The sequence below is a fragment of the Myotis brandtii genome, unplaced genomic scaffold (assembly GCF_000412655.1).
Source record: "Myotis brandtii unplaced genomic scaffold, ASM41265v1 scaffold61, whole genome shotgun sequence".
In the NCBI taxonomy this organism is placed as follows: Eukaryota; Metazoa; Chordata; class Mammalia; order Chiroptera; family Vespertilionidae; genus Myotis; species Myotis brandtii.
In genome coordinates, this window is record NW_005370318.1 from 1711352 (window position 1) to 1729116 (window position 17765).

Consider the following 17765-nt stretch of genomic DNA (forward strand, 5'->3'; position numbering starts at 1 on the left):
ATGTGACCTGCAACAAGTCATATAATTTGTCTGAGCCTTATCATCCTTATTCTGAAAACAGAAATTATTTTTTTTCCTGATTACCTTTCAGATCTGATATAAAAATCAAATAGGCTAATCAATGTGAAAGTATTATGGTGCATCTATAACATACTATAAAAGAACGGGGGCTTTAAACTATTTCTATTATTACCCAACACCTTTCCCCTTCATTCATTCAAAAAACATTTCTTGCTTTTTCTCCTCGGTGCTGGCAGTGTGAAGATGCTGAAAACAGTGCTCATGGGCCTTGTCCTCCACTTGTTTTTCAAGACAGCCCTCTCCCCAGGAACCTGTTTCTTGATAATTTCTTTCTTTAAAAAAAAAACATATTTTATTGATTTTTTACAGAGAGGAAGGGAGAGGGCTAGAGAGTTAGAAACATCGATGAGAGAGAAACATCGTCCAGCTGCCTCCTGCACACCCACTACTGGGGATGTGCCCGCAACCAAGGTACATGCCCCTGACCGGAATCGAACCTGGGACCCTTCAGTCTGCAGGCCAATGCTCTATCCACCGAGCCAAACCGGTTAGGGCTTGACCATTTCTCAATAGCAAAGGAAAAATGCACAGGAAATGGCAGAAAGAGCACAGGCTTTGAAGTCAGACAGGACTGAGTTCCAATCCCAGTCCTACTACTTATGAGATGCAACCTTGAACAGGTCCCTTAACCTCACTGAGCGCCTCAACTACAAAATGGAAATTATGTCAACCTCCAGGATTAGGGTAAGGATTAAAGATAAAGTGTGTAAAGTGCCCAGTATAATGGCTGGGACCAGTAGGTAGTTATGTAAGAAACTAAAATGCCCTATGCCCTTTGAAAACAGAAATCCTCCATATTCCAGCCCTAATTTTCTTTATCATATCGTCTCACAATGCTCCACACTTCACCTATTAAGGGAGTCAGGGGTAGGAGGTCTATGCATGCTTTTCCCCTGTCCTAGTATTTTGAGCCAAAATTAGAAACTTCATAAAGGTGTCCTCCTCCCCATTCCTGTCAAATCAGGCATGTATGAGACTGGGAGAGGAAAGAACACTGGCTGGGAGGAGTTCTAGGCCTTGCTGAGCTATGGACTCACCCTCAGCTATACCATGAGTTCTTTAGTCCTATATTATGTAACATTGGTGTCAGCATACCATAGGCCCAGAAAGAAGACCCCAAAATAGGAGAAGGCAGAACTGGGGCCTCAGTCATCTCTCCCCATAATGTGCTCTGGGTATCTATACCCTACCTTCCCTGCACCTTGCACCCTAACTCTACCCCTAACTGTGGCCTTAGGTTGAGGCTTACAAGCAGCTCTTATAGAGGGAGAGAAGTAACAAGGAATGAATAGGTGCAACTTTGGCCCTACAATCCCAAAACTGAGTTAGAGTTAGGGACCCACAAATTATTGGCAACCTCTTTTTATTTACTTACTTTTTAAATATATTTTTTAATTGAATTCAGAGAGAAAGGGAGAGGGAGATAGAAACATCAATGATGAGAGAGACTCATTGATTGACTGCCTCCTGCACGCCCCCTACTGGGGATGAGCCCGAAACCTGGGCATGTGCCCTTGACCAGAATTGAATCCAGAAACCTTCAGTCACAAGCCGATGTTCTATCCACTGAACCAAACCGGCTAGGGCCAACCTCTTTTGTTAAATTTTTGCCAAAGAATTTATCTAAACACCTACCTACTCATTCAATCATAATTACAGATATCAAAATACTCATTGGGCCAACTATGGGCCAGGTGTTAATTAACAAATGCACTGTTCATTCATTCATCCAGCTATTGGTCTGCTACCTGATCTCAAAGAGCTCCCAGCCCAGCAGGGAACACTTACCACAGCCACAAAGCACGTGTCACCTGGGCTGGAGTCCACTGACCAGAAGCAACCCAATGCAAAACAGCCAGGGATATCAGAGAAGGAGTAAGAGCATTATAGAAGGCTTTACAAAAAGAGAACATGTTTAAGGTGAATTCCCACTGAGTGGTGACATGGGGAAAGGCATACCTGGCAGGAGGAACAAAATATAAAACATGCTCCTTTCTCCTCTTTGCTCCTTCTATTCTGCCCTTTCTCTTGGTTTATTGAAATAAGGGCATTTCTTTAGTGCTGTCTCCTCTTCCTTTGACAGCTGCATACTAATTCTTGTCTTGAGGAAGAACAAAAAGGAAAAACACTTCTTTTTTTAAAATTTTAATTCTTTATTGTTTAAAGTATTACATGAGTCTCCTTTTTCCCATTGACCTCTCCCTGGCCACCCCTACCCCTCAGCACAAGCCCTCACCCCCCTACTGTCTGTGTCCATTGGTTATGCTCATATGCATGCATACAAGTCCTTTGGTTGATCTCTTGCCCCCTCAGCCCCCCGCCTTCCCTCATAGGTTGCAGTCTGTTCGATGCTTCTAAACACACAACTTCTTTATCTCAGGCACTGTGTTGGAAGCTTTTCAGGCATAATCTATATATATAAAAGCCTAAGTGACCGAATAACCAACCGCTATGATGCACATTGACCACCAGGGGGCAGATGCTCAATGCAGGAGCTGTCCCCTGGTGGTCAGTGCACTCCCACAGCCAACCTCCCCCAGCTGGCCAACCTCCCGCAGTCCCTACCCCCCAGCCGGCCAACCTCCTGTGGTTCTTCCCCCCGGGAGGCAGGCCCTGATCGCCCAATCAGGGCTGGCCCCCGGACTGGGACAGGGAACCAGGATTGGGTGGCGGCGGATGCGGCCCCTTTCCCAGGGGGACGGAGGGCTGGTTCCCTCTTCAGGGCTGGCAGCCAACCTCCCGTGCCCCATCCCTCCCCCCAGCTGGCAGGCCCTGATCGGCCTGCTGCCCGCCTGCTGCAGTGGCAGTGTGATGGCAAGGGAAGAAGGTGGGGAACCGCGCGGTGGCTGGGCGCTGACGATGGCAATGTCGGCATCCAGTGTCCATTCCTTCTGCGCCTGGCCCAGCGACCGTCGCCTCCTCTCCAGCTCAGCCCTGATCGGCCTGGCCCCGATTGGCCCCGATTGCCAGCCAGGCCTAGAGACTCCACCCGTGCACGATTTCAGGCACTGGGCCTCTAATTTTATATAATTCTGATCACAACCTAATGAGAAATAAGTAGTATGATCTTCATTCTACAGATGAAGAAACTGAGGCTCAGAGAGAGAGAGCTTAAATAATTTGCCCAGTCACAATAAGTGGCATGATTAGGATAAAAGAGCCCCAAGCTTGTCTAGCTCTAAAGCCTGTGCACTTCCCACTTCACAAAATTGCTCCCACTGACCCCTCCCCCTCCAACAGGAAGACTAGTCCTGGCTTTGCTGCTGATTTGCAACATGACCTTGGGTTCTGAAACATGTGACCACAAAGGACCCTTCCAGGATTAAATGTGTGATTGTGATGATCATTACCAACATTTACTTATGTGCCAGGAACTGCACTAAGTCTTCTGCTATGAGGTGAAGGTATGTATAATGCCCCGTTCACATGAGGAAACAGGGTTGGAGCTTAGTTCTACGTAAGCCATGCAATGCCAGCGCTGGGACCAGCCATAAGAAACCAGAGCTGGTGCCCTTAACCTTGGCCCAGAGTGGCTTCATGCTAAGCAGACCTTGTACCTTCCAGGAGATCAGCTTCTAACACTTTCTGATCCTTTTCGGTATAAACTCATGGGGCCTTGCTAAGAGCATACTTTCAACTCCAAGAGCCAATAAGTATTTGCTGTAAGCCTGGGGGATGCCCCCCCCCCCCGTTTCCCATGCTTTAAGGGCTGGCTCCTCACTGTGATAATGTGGCAAGATTAGTCACTGCTTGCTGTTGGTTGATTATAGCTATTCTTTTCTGTAAATGAAGTTTAAAAGTCATCAAAGGGTTTGTCAGCTGTGACTTATGAGCCTCTTTCCCGCAGGGAAGTCGGGCAGTGACAAATGCCCCTCTCGTTCTGCCATCTATTACAAGTCGGAAGGTGCCATGTTCCAATTACGGAGACCCCGATGGAGCTCATGGAAAACCCTGCTCCAGGCTGCAGCCATTACTCAGGCCTGGCAGGGCTGCCAGCAGAGCTGCCCTAGGCTCAGGCCCCACTGGGTAAGAAGGGAGTAAGAGCATGTTTCTGACTTTGTGAGCCAGCCCCTTCCACTCCGTACTTTATTATCCTTGGTGAGTTTAGACACATTTCACAAACGAGTAAAACCATGGGCACTATGTGGGCTATCTCAAAGTACCCACAATCAAGACTGGCTAGGACAAACAGACATGAGAAAATAAGATCATGCTGCTAGGTGGAGTAGGTGGAAACATGATGCTCAGGGGGGAGGGAAGAGGATAAAGCACCTAGGATGTTCAGAGAAAGTAGAGACCGAAAGAACCCTTAGAGATCATCTAGTGCAGAGGTCGGCAAACTCATTAGTCAACAGAGCCAAATATCAACAGTACTTCTTCAAAATAGACTCGCCCAGGCCGAAAACCGACTTCTGCACATGGGCCACGAAGTTTCAATCGCACTGTACACGCGCCCGCACGTGGTATTTTGTGGAAGAGCCACACTCAAGGGGCCAAAGAGCCGCATGTGGCTCGTGAGCCGGAGTTTGCCGACCACGGATCTAGTGTAATCAATTATATCAGTACTCAATATCCATTATATATCAAGCCCTATTCAGCTAAATGCTGGGGAACCAAAGATGAATAAAACATAGTCCCACTACTAAAGATAGATGAGATAATCCTATAAATAAAAGCCTAATATGCTAAGTGTCCGGTTGTCCATTTAACCAATCAAAGCGTAATATGCTAATGATGTGCTAAGGCCGCTCACCGCTCGCTATGATGTGCACTGACCACCAGGGGGCAGACGCTCCGACCGGTAGGTTAGCTTGCTGCTGGGGTCCAGCCGATCAAGACTGAGTGAGATGGGCCAGCAAGACCTGGAACCCTCCCACAGTCCTTCCCTGGCTGGCCAACCTCCCACGTCCCTCCCCGCCATCAGGCACCGGTGGGGTCCCTCCGCCTGGCCTGCGCCCTCTCGAAATCCGGGATCCCTTAGGGAATGTTGGAGAGCCGGTTTTGGCCCAATCCTGCAGGCCAGGCTGAGGGACCCCACTGGTGCACGAATTCATGCACCAGGCCTCTAGTTATGGTATAAAGAAGTGACTTGCCCAAGGTCACAAAATCAGTTAGGGTCAGTGATGAAATGAGAAAGCAGGTCTCCAGACCTCTAGTAAAGTTGAGAAAGTGGAATGACAGGGAGCCCTCCTATGTGCCAGGCTTTTTATGCAGAACATGGTACAATACAGTTAAGAGTGCCAATTCCCATTCAAATTCCACCTACACATTTACTATAGACTTAACTTCTGGCAAGTCCCTTAACCTAAGTTTTTTTCCCAAGTCTCAGAAAAATTGGGATGATAAGAAAATTTATTTCAGAGTTGTGGTGAGGATTAAATACGATAATACATGTACAATAAATGCACAGTGGCAGGCAAATATTACATGCCCCAAAATTTCATTTACAATCAAGTAATTCCAAAAATAATAATTTGAGGTATTATTAATCTCATTTTACAGACAAGAAGACTGAAGCTCTTTTTCACTTTGTCACACTAAATAAGCCAGTGCTTCTCAAAACTATTTACCATTTTTAGTGAAGGGCCAGTTTTTTGTTTGTTTTGCTTTTTAAATCTCCAACCCATTAAGGACAAACACAATTATAAAATATAATAAAAATGTCAAATTTTACTGTAACAGTTTCTAAGCACTTATTTCCAACTTATATACTTATCACAAACCAGCAACAGTTTGTGAACTGGCATCATTCAATGGGCTACACTTTGAGTAGCACAGCTCTAAGCCTCTCACCCATCCTAAAAATCAAAGCAAACAAAGAACAGAGTTTATTAAATTTCTTTCAAGTCCTTTAGCCTGACTTCTTTTAGACTTTGGTATTAAACGGATTTATTAAAATTTACCTAATCTTTTTCCTTTTACTTCCCTCAAGAAAAAGAGAAGAGGGTAAATAAGCCAAGGATGAGTTTAAGAATTTGCCTCCAAACACTTCAGGAGGTGATTTATCTTGGTAATCTGCTCTAGGTCATGCCATATCCTTCAAGGGAAGGTGATCTAGGCCTAATAGGGATTGAGGCCCGGGGTTCTGAGAGGAAGGTACATTCCTGAAGAGGCTGGTACTCCTAGACCAGTGATTCCCAAAGTGGGCGCTACCGCCCCCCGGTGGGCGCTGCAGCGATCCAGGGGGGCGGTGATGGCCACAGGTGCATTTGGGGGCGATGAGTAACTGCTATTAAAATTTTAAAAAAATTAATTTCCAGGGGCTGAGTAATATTTTTTCTGGAAAGGGGGCGGTAGGCCAAATAAGTTTGGGAACCACTGTCCTAGACCCTCTCTCCTCACATTACAAGACGTGAGGAAACCAGCCAGGAAGGGGAGGCTATATTAGGACTTTTCTTTTTGGTATTTCTAATTTTCAGTTTTGTATTATAGCTGTTTACCAAGCAGTTTTCTCACTCCTTCTAGGGAATTTCTTGAGAACAAGATGGGCATCAGATTCACTCCTGATTGCCACTGTACACCCAAGAGTGTCACTGGATGGGGCAGATGAGTAACCAATGTGCCAAGACAAAGTAGTGTACCTTGCTAAACATCTTCCAGGTGTTTAGCCAAGTATGTCAATGTACAAAATTTCTTTTTGTTCTGAGCTTATGTGATGCTATCTTCAGCACAACCCAGAGATGAGAGGCTCATATGACATGGTGGAGAGGGAGGGAGAACCTGCTGCTATGAACAGGGACCTGCCATCAAGCAGGAGCTAAACACTAAATGTTTACTCTCATGTAAGAGGCTATATGGTCAAGAGAGTAAATTCTGAAGCCAAAATGCCTTCATTCTGCCCCTGAACCAGCTATGTGACATGATCTTTGGGAAGTATCTTAAGTTCTTTATGCTTCACATGTTATCTCACATGTAAAATGAGGATAGCAGTACATATCTCTAGGGTTCCTGAGGTTAAAATAATTTAATTCATGTAAGTGTTTAGAACAGTGTATGGCATATTAAAAAGTATGCAAATATTAGCTACTATTATTATTGTGGGAACCTGCCAGAACTTTTCCTTGTGAGTATACTAGTAAAAGGGAAGGTGATGAGTTCTACTATAACACTAACCTAGAGGTGAACTGTGGTCAAGGAAAGAATACTATCACTGTGGATTCAATAAAGTCTTTTCAAGCGTTTCACCAAACTTCTAGTATTTGAAAATGTGCCTTGAACCCAAAAAGAATCACAGGAGTGATTCTCATTAAGTGTTGAATTGAATGAATGAATGAATGAATGAATCTCTAGAATAAAACAGCCCCCTGAGAATACCACTTGAGAAGGGGGCAGAAAGAGAGGCCCTAAGTCCTTTTCCAGAAAGGACTCTACCTTGAGGACACAGAAGGCATGTTGGGCTCCACTTCTGGGCAACAGGTATGGTAAGAAACCTGTTTGCTCACTGTTCTGTGTCTGATGGAAACTCCACATTCGGTGGCTATTCTAGAATAAGGCTGCAAAAGGCTGTGTGCATGTGTCCCCAATTTCCAGCCTATATTAGAAAAACAAGGAACTCTCTGAGGAACAGAGAGGGAGGCCTAACTTCTCCCATGGCAGGCCTCACCATAAGTAAAAATAGTAATAGGGTATTATTAGCTTTGGATTCCTGATTACCTGTGGAACTCTGGGTCCTAACCCTCCCCCGCTCCCCCCACTAGCTGTGTGAACTTAGGCACTTCACTTCTCTGAGGTTCCAGGCTCCCCTTCGGTAAAATTGGGAAAAAATCCCTGCCCTGCCCACTTGCAGTGCAGGTTGGTAGGAGGGTCAAGAGCAGGGTCCTCAAACTTTTTAAACAGGGGGCCAGTTCACTGTCCCTCAGACGGTTGGAGGGCCGGACTATAGTTTAAAAAAAAACTATGAACAAATTCCTATGCACACTGCACATATCTTATTTTGAAGTAAAAAAAAAACAAAACGGGAACAAATACAATATTTGTATTTGCATGTGGCCCGCGGGCCGTAGTTTGAGGATCCCTGGTCAAGAGAGATAACATATGGGAATGTACTGTTACCTGGGCTGTACAACATAAATCTCCAGGATAGACAGCTGCTGGTCTTCCTAAACAGAGGCACCCAGGCAGTAAGCCAGGTGGCTGAAAGGAGGAGGTAGAGGGTATACAGCCTGGCACTGCAGCCAAGCATTGTGCCTCTCAGGTGTAAGGGCAGTTGATTAAAATCCTTTCACGTGAAACCAGTATTTTCCTCATTACAACAATCCTTCTCCTTGAAAACAGCAAAATGCCACCCCTCACAGCCCCACAAAGGCTCGATCCTGCAAACGGCATATGCACTAGCATACATACGGGGTGTCCCAAAAAAATGTATACACACTTGAACAGCTGGTAACGCACGTAATTTTCACTCCTTTTCAGGTTTAACTGATTTGAAATAATGGGTGAAGCCAGACTAAGCTTTGAACAAAAAAAAAATTATCCACTAGACTTTTTCTTATGGGAATACATAAAAAACAAAGTTTACTGTACAAAATAGGCAACAATTGACAAATTCAGGGCAGCTATTGAATGAGAATGTGCAAAAATACCGCACAAAACGATTCTTGATGTTTTGTGATTCCACTGCTTCGTGTTATCAGCAGTGCCTGGACCAGAATGGTCATCAGTTTGAAAACAAGCATTGACAAAAAAATTACTGATTTCTGTAGATTCTTTTAAATTTTGAAAATGAACTGTATGTTAATGAATACTGACTTTATAGTCATTCAAAGTATGTATACATTTTTTGAACACCCTGTATTTATATTTCCCTAGGCTGTACAGTAAAGTAGGCTGTACAGATAACATTCAGACAAGAGAAGGGAAGAAGGTGACCTCTCTCCAGGATTCTAATCTAAACATAACTTAGGGCTCAGCTCAAAGCATCATCTCACAGTGCCATATGTTTGGCCCAAAGATGACCCAGACTGACACCAGAGTCATAGCCACATTGCCTTCATCCCTCTGGTAACATTAACTCCACAAACATTACTAAGCATGAGCCTCTTGAGTGACTGAGCAAGTATGTCCCTTTCACCTCCTGTTTAAGACCCATCAGTGAAATGGCTTCCCACCACCAAAAACCAAGTCCAACTCTTTTAATGTGGCTTACAAATCCCTTCATGAGTTAAGGCTACCAAATCCACACACAACAATTCTCTGAGGGATCATAAGTCACACTCACTTTACAGATGAGTAAACCCTAGTGCAGAGAGGCAAAGTCAGCTGCCCAAGGTCACACAGTGAGCAAGTCAGTATGAACTCAGTTCTTCCTGAACAGTTGGGTATCAGACTCCAATGTATGGATTCAAGTTTGACCCCACCTTTCCTTGGACTAGTCTTTATGTGTCACGCATGGGGAGGGGGCAGTGTATGGCTGAGGCAAACCCTTCCTATCAGTGAGCTGCTTAGACACTGGTCATAAGTCTAGGTGGTCATTTCGGTTTTTCCCATTTCTCACTATTACAAATAATAGCACCTGAGGGAAAGTTTATTCTATATATTGGATTATTTCCTTAAGACAGATTCCCAGAAGTAAAATTACTGTGTCAAATGTATAACATTTTTATGGCTCTTGAGATACACTGCGTAATTGCTTTTCAAAAGTGCTGTACCAATTTACACTGCTACCACCAATAAATGCCACTTTCATGGCAACCTCACCAGAATCATGTATTATCATATTGTGTGGGGGTGGGGATGTTAATTAGCAGGAAGAAAGCAAACCCTCATTGTGTTTTCATGTATATATGAAGGTAATAGTATCCTGTGTTTACTCAATTTTGAGTCTATAACAAAGAAGTTATCGTAGAGGAATAATATGCTGAAATTTTTAGTTATTTACTCATTTATCCAAAAATAGTTTATTAAGCACCTATTACTGCCAAAGTGACTGTACACTGGATAGAAATGAACAAAATACAAGCCTACCCTAGAGGAGTTCACAGTCCAGCGGTAGAGATCTTAACAAAACCAAATCTATGTGTCATCTTGATAGGGGCTATGACAGGAAGACTTGGGAACTGGGAGGCATGTCACTTCCCAGAGACACAGGAGAGAAGGGAAAGGAGGGAATCAAAGAAGAGGGATCATCAAGTTCTGATCTTGTATAGAGTTGAAATGAGCCCACACACGGATGAGATAACATTTAGAAAAGAGAAAACAACATGAGCAAAGCTGTGAAAGCTGGACAGAGCTTCCATGTTTAGGGAATAATATGTATTGTGGTTTGGGCTGGAGTGTAGAGTGGATGACATAAGAGACAACAGCAGAGAGCCTGGCAAAGGCCAGATCAGAAAGGGCCTTGGGGGCCACTGAAGAGCCTGAACTTTATGGGAATTGACCACTCCTATGTTATATGCAGGACAGTGATCAGTAAGGAGGTACCACGAGTTCCTATAGCTCCTGAGAGTCTGAGCCACACAAGTCAATGCCTGATCAATGCCTATCTGTGTTGACTCCTCTTGTCTGTGTTAGGCGAACTGTGGGACTTTTTCACATCATCTTACACATTGCTAGGCGCATGGGAGGAGCTCCAATAATGTTCATTAATCGATTAATTGAAGGCACCTCATGCAATAATACATATATTCATGAAGTCTTTGCTGCCTCGGCATAGCCCCTGCCAATCTCAGCAGATGCTAAGTCACTGCTTCTCTTGGCAGATTGTCCTCCCCCTTCTTGCTCATTCTACCAAATTAAAAAAAAAAAAATGTGCCTGGGTACAACAAGCTATAAAATAAGTGATAACTAAGGAGCACATTGGGTGATCAGAGGGATATAAATCCTTCCCCATAGTATGTTCCTCAAGCCAAGGACTCACTAGCCCTATCAGTAGTTTAGGAATACCACTACCTCCCTCTCATACAAATAAAATTGAACATGTTAAAGGTCTCCTTTGAGAAACTGCTGACCTTCTCTAAGGTATTACTACTTTCCACATTAAAAATGATGCTTTAATGATGACAAGGATATTAATAGGATGATTATTTCAACAATTAATATAACAGCAAATCATTCTCCCAGCTGTAGGGCAGTGGAATCTGATGTGATGCCTAAGATCCATCTGAGGTAACTGTATTAAAATGACCTGTTTTTGTGTCATCTCCCCACCTAGACTGACTGTGAATTCCTGGGTGGTAGGGACCACAATCTATTTCATCTTGGCATTCCCCCTTGCCTTTCAAAATAGGTCTTGGCCCAGGATAGGAGCTCAGGAAAGTATCTGCTGAACTGAACACCATGTACCACTGTCCCCTGCCCCATCCATTCTTTTTTTTTTTTTTAAATGAAATCTTTATTGTTCAGATTATTACAGTTGTTCCTCTTTTTTCCCCCATAGCTTCCCTCCACCCGGTTCCCACCTGACCCTCTGCCCTTACCCCCCGCCCCAACTGTCCTCATCCATAGGTGTACGATTTTTGTCCAGTATCTTCCCGCACCCCCCATACCCTTTTCCCCCCGAGAATTGTCAGTCCACTCCCTTTCTATGCCCCTGATTCTATTATATTCACCAGTTTATTCTGTTCACCAGATTTTTTATTCACTTGATTTTTAGATTCACTTGTTGATAGATGTGTATTTGTTGTTCATAATTTGTATCTTTACCTTTTTCTTCTTCTTCCTCTTCTTCAAAGAAAAAAATGGATTGGAATAAATTTTTAAAACACTAATACAGTATGTTCTATAGCAATTAAAGCAGTTCCAATCTATTCAGTTGTAGATATGAGAAAAAGTTATGTGAATGTTGTCAGCATTTGTTTGTATCGCTAAATGAAAAAAATAAAAATACTTCTGTATTCTTAAAAAAAAGTCTACTGTACAACTTTGCAAATGTAAAGGTAATGTTTTTACTAGAGCTGAACTAGAAGGCTTAATAAAACGCAAAGGTAGCCCTTACCAAATGCCAAGGACAACTCCCTCTGCCAGGGTCTGGATAGAAATCCAGTAGCACATTCCTAACCATCGATTTCAATGATGAAGATGGTGATGGAGAAGCTGAAGTTTGATACATTCTTTTCAGACCCCTCTCAGGATTGTTTCCATAGTTACTGCTGATCATTGGGAACTGCACTGTGGGCTTCTTAGATGAGCCTGTGGTTGCAACTGAAACTTCTTTTAAATATATATTTCAGAGAGGAAGGGAGAGAAAAAGACAGAAACATCAATGATGAGAGAGAATCATTGACCAGCTGCCTCCTGCCCGCCCCACACTGGGGCTCACGCCTTAAACCCAGGCATATGCCCTAATTGGGAATCGAACCATGACCTCCTGGTTCACAGGTCCACCCTCAACCATGGAGCCGTGCCAGCCAGGCGCAATGGAAACTTCTGAAAGCAAGAACAAACTTTAAACTGTGTGGAAAAGCAGAGGTGGAGAACCCTTACTCTGTTGAGGGCTATTTGGATATTTATAACATCATTCACAGGCCATATAAAATTATCAACTTGAAAATTAGGCTACTGCCCTAGCCGGTTCTTCTCAGTGGATAGAGTGTCAGCCTGTGGATTGAAGGGTCCCAGGTTCAATTCTGGTCAAGGGCATGTACCTCGGTTGCAGGCTCGATTCCTGGCCCTGGTTGGGGAGCATGCAGAGGCAACCAATTGATGTGTGTCTCTCACACTGATGTTTCTCTCTGTCTTTCCCTCTCCCTTCCACTCTCTCTAAAAACCAATGACAAAATATCCTCCAGTGAAGATTAATAACAACAACAACAACAACAAAATTAGCCTGCTATATTGGTCAAACATTTAATTAACTCATCTCTAACTCATTGGCAGGGCCAGACCAAATGATTTCTCAGCCACAGCCTGCAGGCCGGATAGAGAACCTTTCTAGACACTGAGATAATTACCTAACCCCTGCTCCTTCCATTGTTTGGAAACATTTGTTGGCCATTAAGCCTGTTTTTCCCCCCTCATTTTCCTATTTTCTGGGATAAACACATCAAAACAGAAAGCTTGACTCTCTAACAATGCTCTCTGATTAGTGGTTTGCAAAATGCTCTGTAATTTTATGATTTGCTGGCTAGAAATGGAAAAATAGTGGAATGCAAATAATGCTGTGGCCCAAAAAGGAGTGAGGCATTCTGAACTTGGTTCTACTGTGGACTGCCTCTATAAACTTGGTTAAAGACCTCAGGTGCCTCATCTAGAAATGGAGAAACTGGACCAGATACGTGTTGCATGAACTCTTCTGTGGAAGACCAGTGCTCAAGATGTTAGTAAGAGTTCTCAGAAAAGAGGCTCTAAGGTCAAAGATAGGAAGTTGGCACACTCCATCCTCTCCCCAAGTCACATGCACTCTAAAGGCTCTAAGAAGTCAGCAATAAAGAAATGTACTTTGCATTATTTTGAACTGACTTTTCCTGGATTATTAATATCTATTCTGAGAAAGATACATTGGAATAGATCTCCAGGGTCCCTATCAACTCAAACCCACTGTGATTTGTATCAAAAGTACTAAGCTATTGCCTGGGGTACCCCTTCTTCCCACTAATCCAGTTCTCTTAACCCAGTATGGCACTTAAATGATACTTTGGTCAATAGGAATTTATTATGTGTAGTTCATTTTACTGTAATCAGAGTAGTAATTCTCAAAAACTCAGAATACAAGACATTTAAAACACTAAAGGGAAAACCTAGTTACTGAGCTTCTAATACTTAATCTATACTGTGCCAGCATTTTCCCTATATCATTTGATCTTTAGACAACCATAAGAATATCGTTATCATCCTATTATAGAGAAGGAAACTGAGGCTTGGACAGGCTAAATAACTTGCTTAAGATTATGCAGCCAAAAAGTGGTGAGCACCAGATTTCAAACCTAGGACCATTAATCTCCCAAATCTTGGCTCTGCTTGGAGCTCTGCCACCATGATTAACCTTCCCTGGTATCAAGTGGGAATAGTAATCCTCACATTGCTTCTCTCACAGAGTTGCTCTAAGATTCAAAGGCAACGACAGGTATGAAAGAGCTCTGTAATGTATAAAGATATGAATATGAACGGCATTTGAAACACTGTGCATATTTCCTTTCATAGTTTATAAGGTACTTGAGGTCTTGCAGGCTTCCCATCATGGAAGTCAATTGTCCTTATCCCAGACACCCTCCTCAAGTAGAGCTTCTTAAAATTTTGCAGTTAGGATTTTGGATAAACAGGAAACATGTTGGTTTCTCAGTATCAGCACTGATTGCTCTTTAGGCTGTCTGTCAGAGTCATATTAAACAACCACTCTGCTTAAGAAGTCAGAAGTAAAAGCAGCAGAGTGGGCAGGAGCCTGGCAGAAGGCCTGTAGATAGAGGAAAAGCCAGACTGGCTATCAGGTGAGACTCCTTAATCTCATCTTAGAACATGCCTTGGACAGCAGGACCTAGAAGCCTTTGTATGAAATCTATCCAGGTGACCAACGAGAGATAGAGACAGAGATAGAGATAGAGATAGAGATAGAGATAGAGATAGAGATAGAGATAGAGAGAGAGAGAGGTGATGTGGCAGGGAGCAGGGGGAGGTGGTGGGAGATGGGGGAGCAGGGTTGGCCAGCTTCACATTGTTCTGGAATAAAAAATACCTTGGCAGCAATAGATGAGTCTAGGGCTCTCAACTCATCCTCTAGTCTTGCCTGGGATCACACCCTCATGATCACATTGCTATGGCCATCTGCTCCCTCCAGCTTCTGGCAGACTGAGGCCAAAAACAACAGCAAGACATTCTTGGAACTGGGCCCTAGTTAGGGACAGAGAAGTAAATAACAAAAGTCCTTGCTCTTAGGGGGAGGTGGTGGGAGATGGGGGAGCAGGGTTGGCCAGCTTCACATTGTTCTGGAATAAAAAATACCTTGGCAGCAATAGATGAGTCTAGGGCTCTCAACTCATCCTCTAGTCTTGCCTGGGATCACACCCTCATGATCACATTGCTATGGCCATCTGCTCCCTCCAGCTTCTGGCAGACTGAGGCCAAAAACAACAGCAAGACATTCTTGGAACTGGGCCCTAGTTAGGGACAGAGAAGTAAATAACAAAAGTCCTTGCTCTTAAAGAAAGCACTGCACCAAAATGGTTTGAGCCTAACCAGAGCCTCTCTTGTATAGCAAAGTGTCTACTTCATGGGATATATTCAAGAATTATGTGAAGTGAAATGAATCAACGGATCCTACATCCTATGACTTAGCACCTGTTTGATGTCAGGAGCTCTGGATTCTGGCATGAATAATTCAGTGACTATGGGCAAATTACTTTCCTCTGTGGATCTCAGCTTACCCATCTGTATAACAGGCTCTATCTATGTGTAGCCAATGAGGTGACGGTGAGACAGTACTCTGTAAATGGCATGAGACGGAACAGCGGGAGCTGAAGGAGCACTGGGGCACATGGTCCTAAAAGCTCAGAGCCCAGTCTGTGGAAGACTTAAAATAAACTTCCTTTCTTTCTCCCCAGGCAACTTAGGTTTGCTTTTCTCAAACAGGAGGTGTTTTTTGCATTTCTAGTGAAGGGAGAAGGAAATTTGTTACTCAAGTAGGGGAAAGAAAGGTTGTCATCTGTCTTCTTTTCAAAGTTTGTTTGAACCACTGTATTGCAAAAGACAGCACAGGATTTGGAATTACAATCCTAACTTTTGTTAATCAAAAGCTATAAAACCATGAATAAGCCTCAACCTTTCTGACTTTTAGTTTCCTCATCTGTAGATTGGGAAATTTCCTAAGTCTTAATATTATAGTTACGATTCAATTAATTGATGATAGAAAAGTGTTTTGTAACCCACAAAATGCCACACAAATACCAGTCATTACAAAGCTGTCTTCCCATCAGCTCATGAGCTACATAGGATAGTAGTTATCACCATTTGACAGGAGGGATCATCAAAGCCTTGAGAAAATAATGACAGTAACATACAGTTCAACTCTGACTTCCTCCAGCAGAGGTAATTATTCCTTTGATTTATTATAGAAGTTGTTTATTGGTGTGTTTGCCTCATTAAACTGACAGATCTGGGGGAGGGGACTACATATACCTTACACTCCCTAATGCCCAGCATGGCACACTTAAAAGGTCTTAAATAAATGTTACCTGAGTGATGACTAACACATCTAAACCCAGAACTCTTAATCCCAGGTCTAGAGTTCTTATATCCAGAGAAAGTGGACTAAACCTCATAGATTTGACTTATCTTAACTTTTCATCTCTTCCACAATTCCTCCACTCCAGCACACTCAACTTTCCATTCCTGTAGAGTCTGCTTCTTTGTAGGCACTGGTCCCTCAGCCTTGAACACAGCTCATCGGCTTCTTTACCGAGCTAGTAATTCCTATTCACCCCTCAGGTCTTTCTAACCTCCCCTAATACAGGCTCCCTCTGTATCTGCTTTGTTTATCACAAAACCCTGGCACACAGAATGTGTCAAAATTACCTCCTGGAAGCTGAATGAAATACTGGATCTAGAAATCCAAGGGTGATGCAGGGGAAAATATTACTGGCCTGGAAGTCAGGAGGCCTGATTGATTTTAATGCTAACTCCACTACTATTGTGCTGGGTGATCTTGGCCAAGCCCCATTCGTCTGAACCAGCCATAATGAGCTAACATCTATGAATGATCTCAAAAGGTCCTTTCGGCACTGACAGTACATGAGACTTGGATTCATGCTAAGTCATAGGGGTGAGGAACTTCTGAAGCCAGCTGTGTGCTCCACAGTATGGGAAACGCAACATTCCCACCCCACAAGCAGCACTAGGCACATTGGACTCTGCTGTCAGCAGCATCCCAGCCTGTTGGTTTACTTAATTCCTCTTGATGAACTGCCAAGAATAAATCGTAGGTGAGCAGCAGAGCATTTTAATGAGTCCAGAGTCTAATGAATCTTTTCCTTCCTGTGTCAATTAGAATTTCAAAGCTAGGATCCCCAAGGACCAATTTATTGGGAACAGAGAGAAGCCTTTTGTTCATTAGCTGCTGCCTGAGCTACCTGCCCTGGCCCTGTATGTCTGATATGTAACAATCCTGCTTACTCAGATATTTCACCTGGTCAGATAGAGATGGCAAGGGAGGTCAGATAGAAATGCCCAACATTTCTGGGACCTGAACTTAAGAAAAAGGAGGGGTCCAGGGTATTTGGAGGCAGCGGGGTGATCAGAGAATCAGAGCAGCTGAGACTTAAATGCCACCTTCTAAAGATACTGGTCTCCAAAGAGATACTATGCCATTCACCCATCTAAGTACCAGGTGTGACACCTATTTAACTAAGATATTTTGAAGTCTCACAACCCCCAAAGTAGGTATCAATAGCACTACTTTATAGCCAGTTTAGCTCAATGGATAGAGTGTTGGCCTGTGGACTTAAGGGTCCCAGGTTGGATTCCAATCAAGGGCACGTACCTTGGTTGCAGGCTCAATCCCCAGCCCTGGTTAGGCCATGTGTGGGAGGCAACCAATCAATGTGTTTCTCTTAGTCCAATTTTCTCAGAGTCCAATATGCCTCCCTTCCACTTTCAAAAATCAATGGGAAAATATTCTCGGGTGAGGACTAATAAAAGTAAATATATATATATATACATACATACATATACATACACACACACAAAAAACACACACACACACACACACACTAGAGGCCCGGTGCACAAAAATTTGTGCACTGGAGGGGGGGGGTCCCTCA

General features: G+C 43.5%; 1 protein-coding gene across 3 annotated transcripts in view; it reads right to left on the reverse strand.

The window, feature by feature from the left end:
* RALY (RALY heterogeneous nuclear ribonucleoprotein) overlaps positions 1–17765 on the reverse strand; it is a 51018-nt gene that overhangs the window by 13762 nt on the left and 19491 nt on the right. Inside the window, exon 1 of one of the 3 annotated variants that reach the window (XM_014550713.1) lies at positions 12014–12203. The exons of the other annotated variants lie outside the window; for them this stretch is intronic. Coding sequence (XP_014406199.1) covers positions 12014–12175 — 162 coding nt within the window. The 5' untranslated portion in view covers positions 12176–12203. Of the gene's footprint in view, positions 1–12013; positions 12204–17765 lie in introns of those variants that run through there. 3 annotated transcript variants of the gene reach the window in all.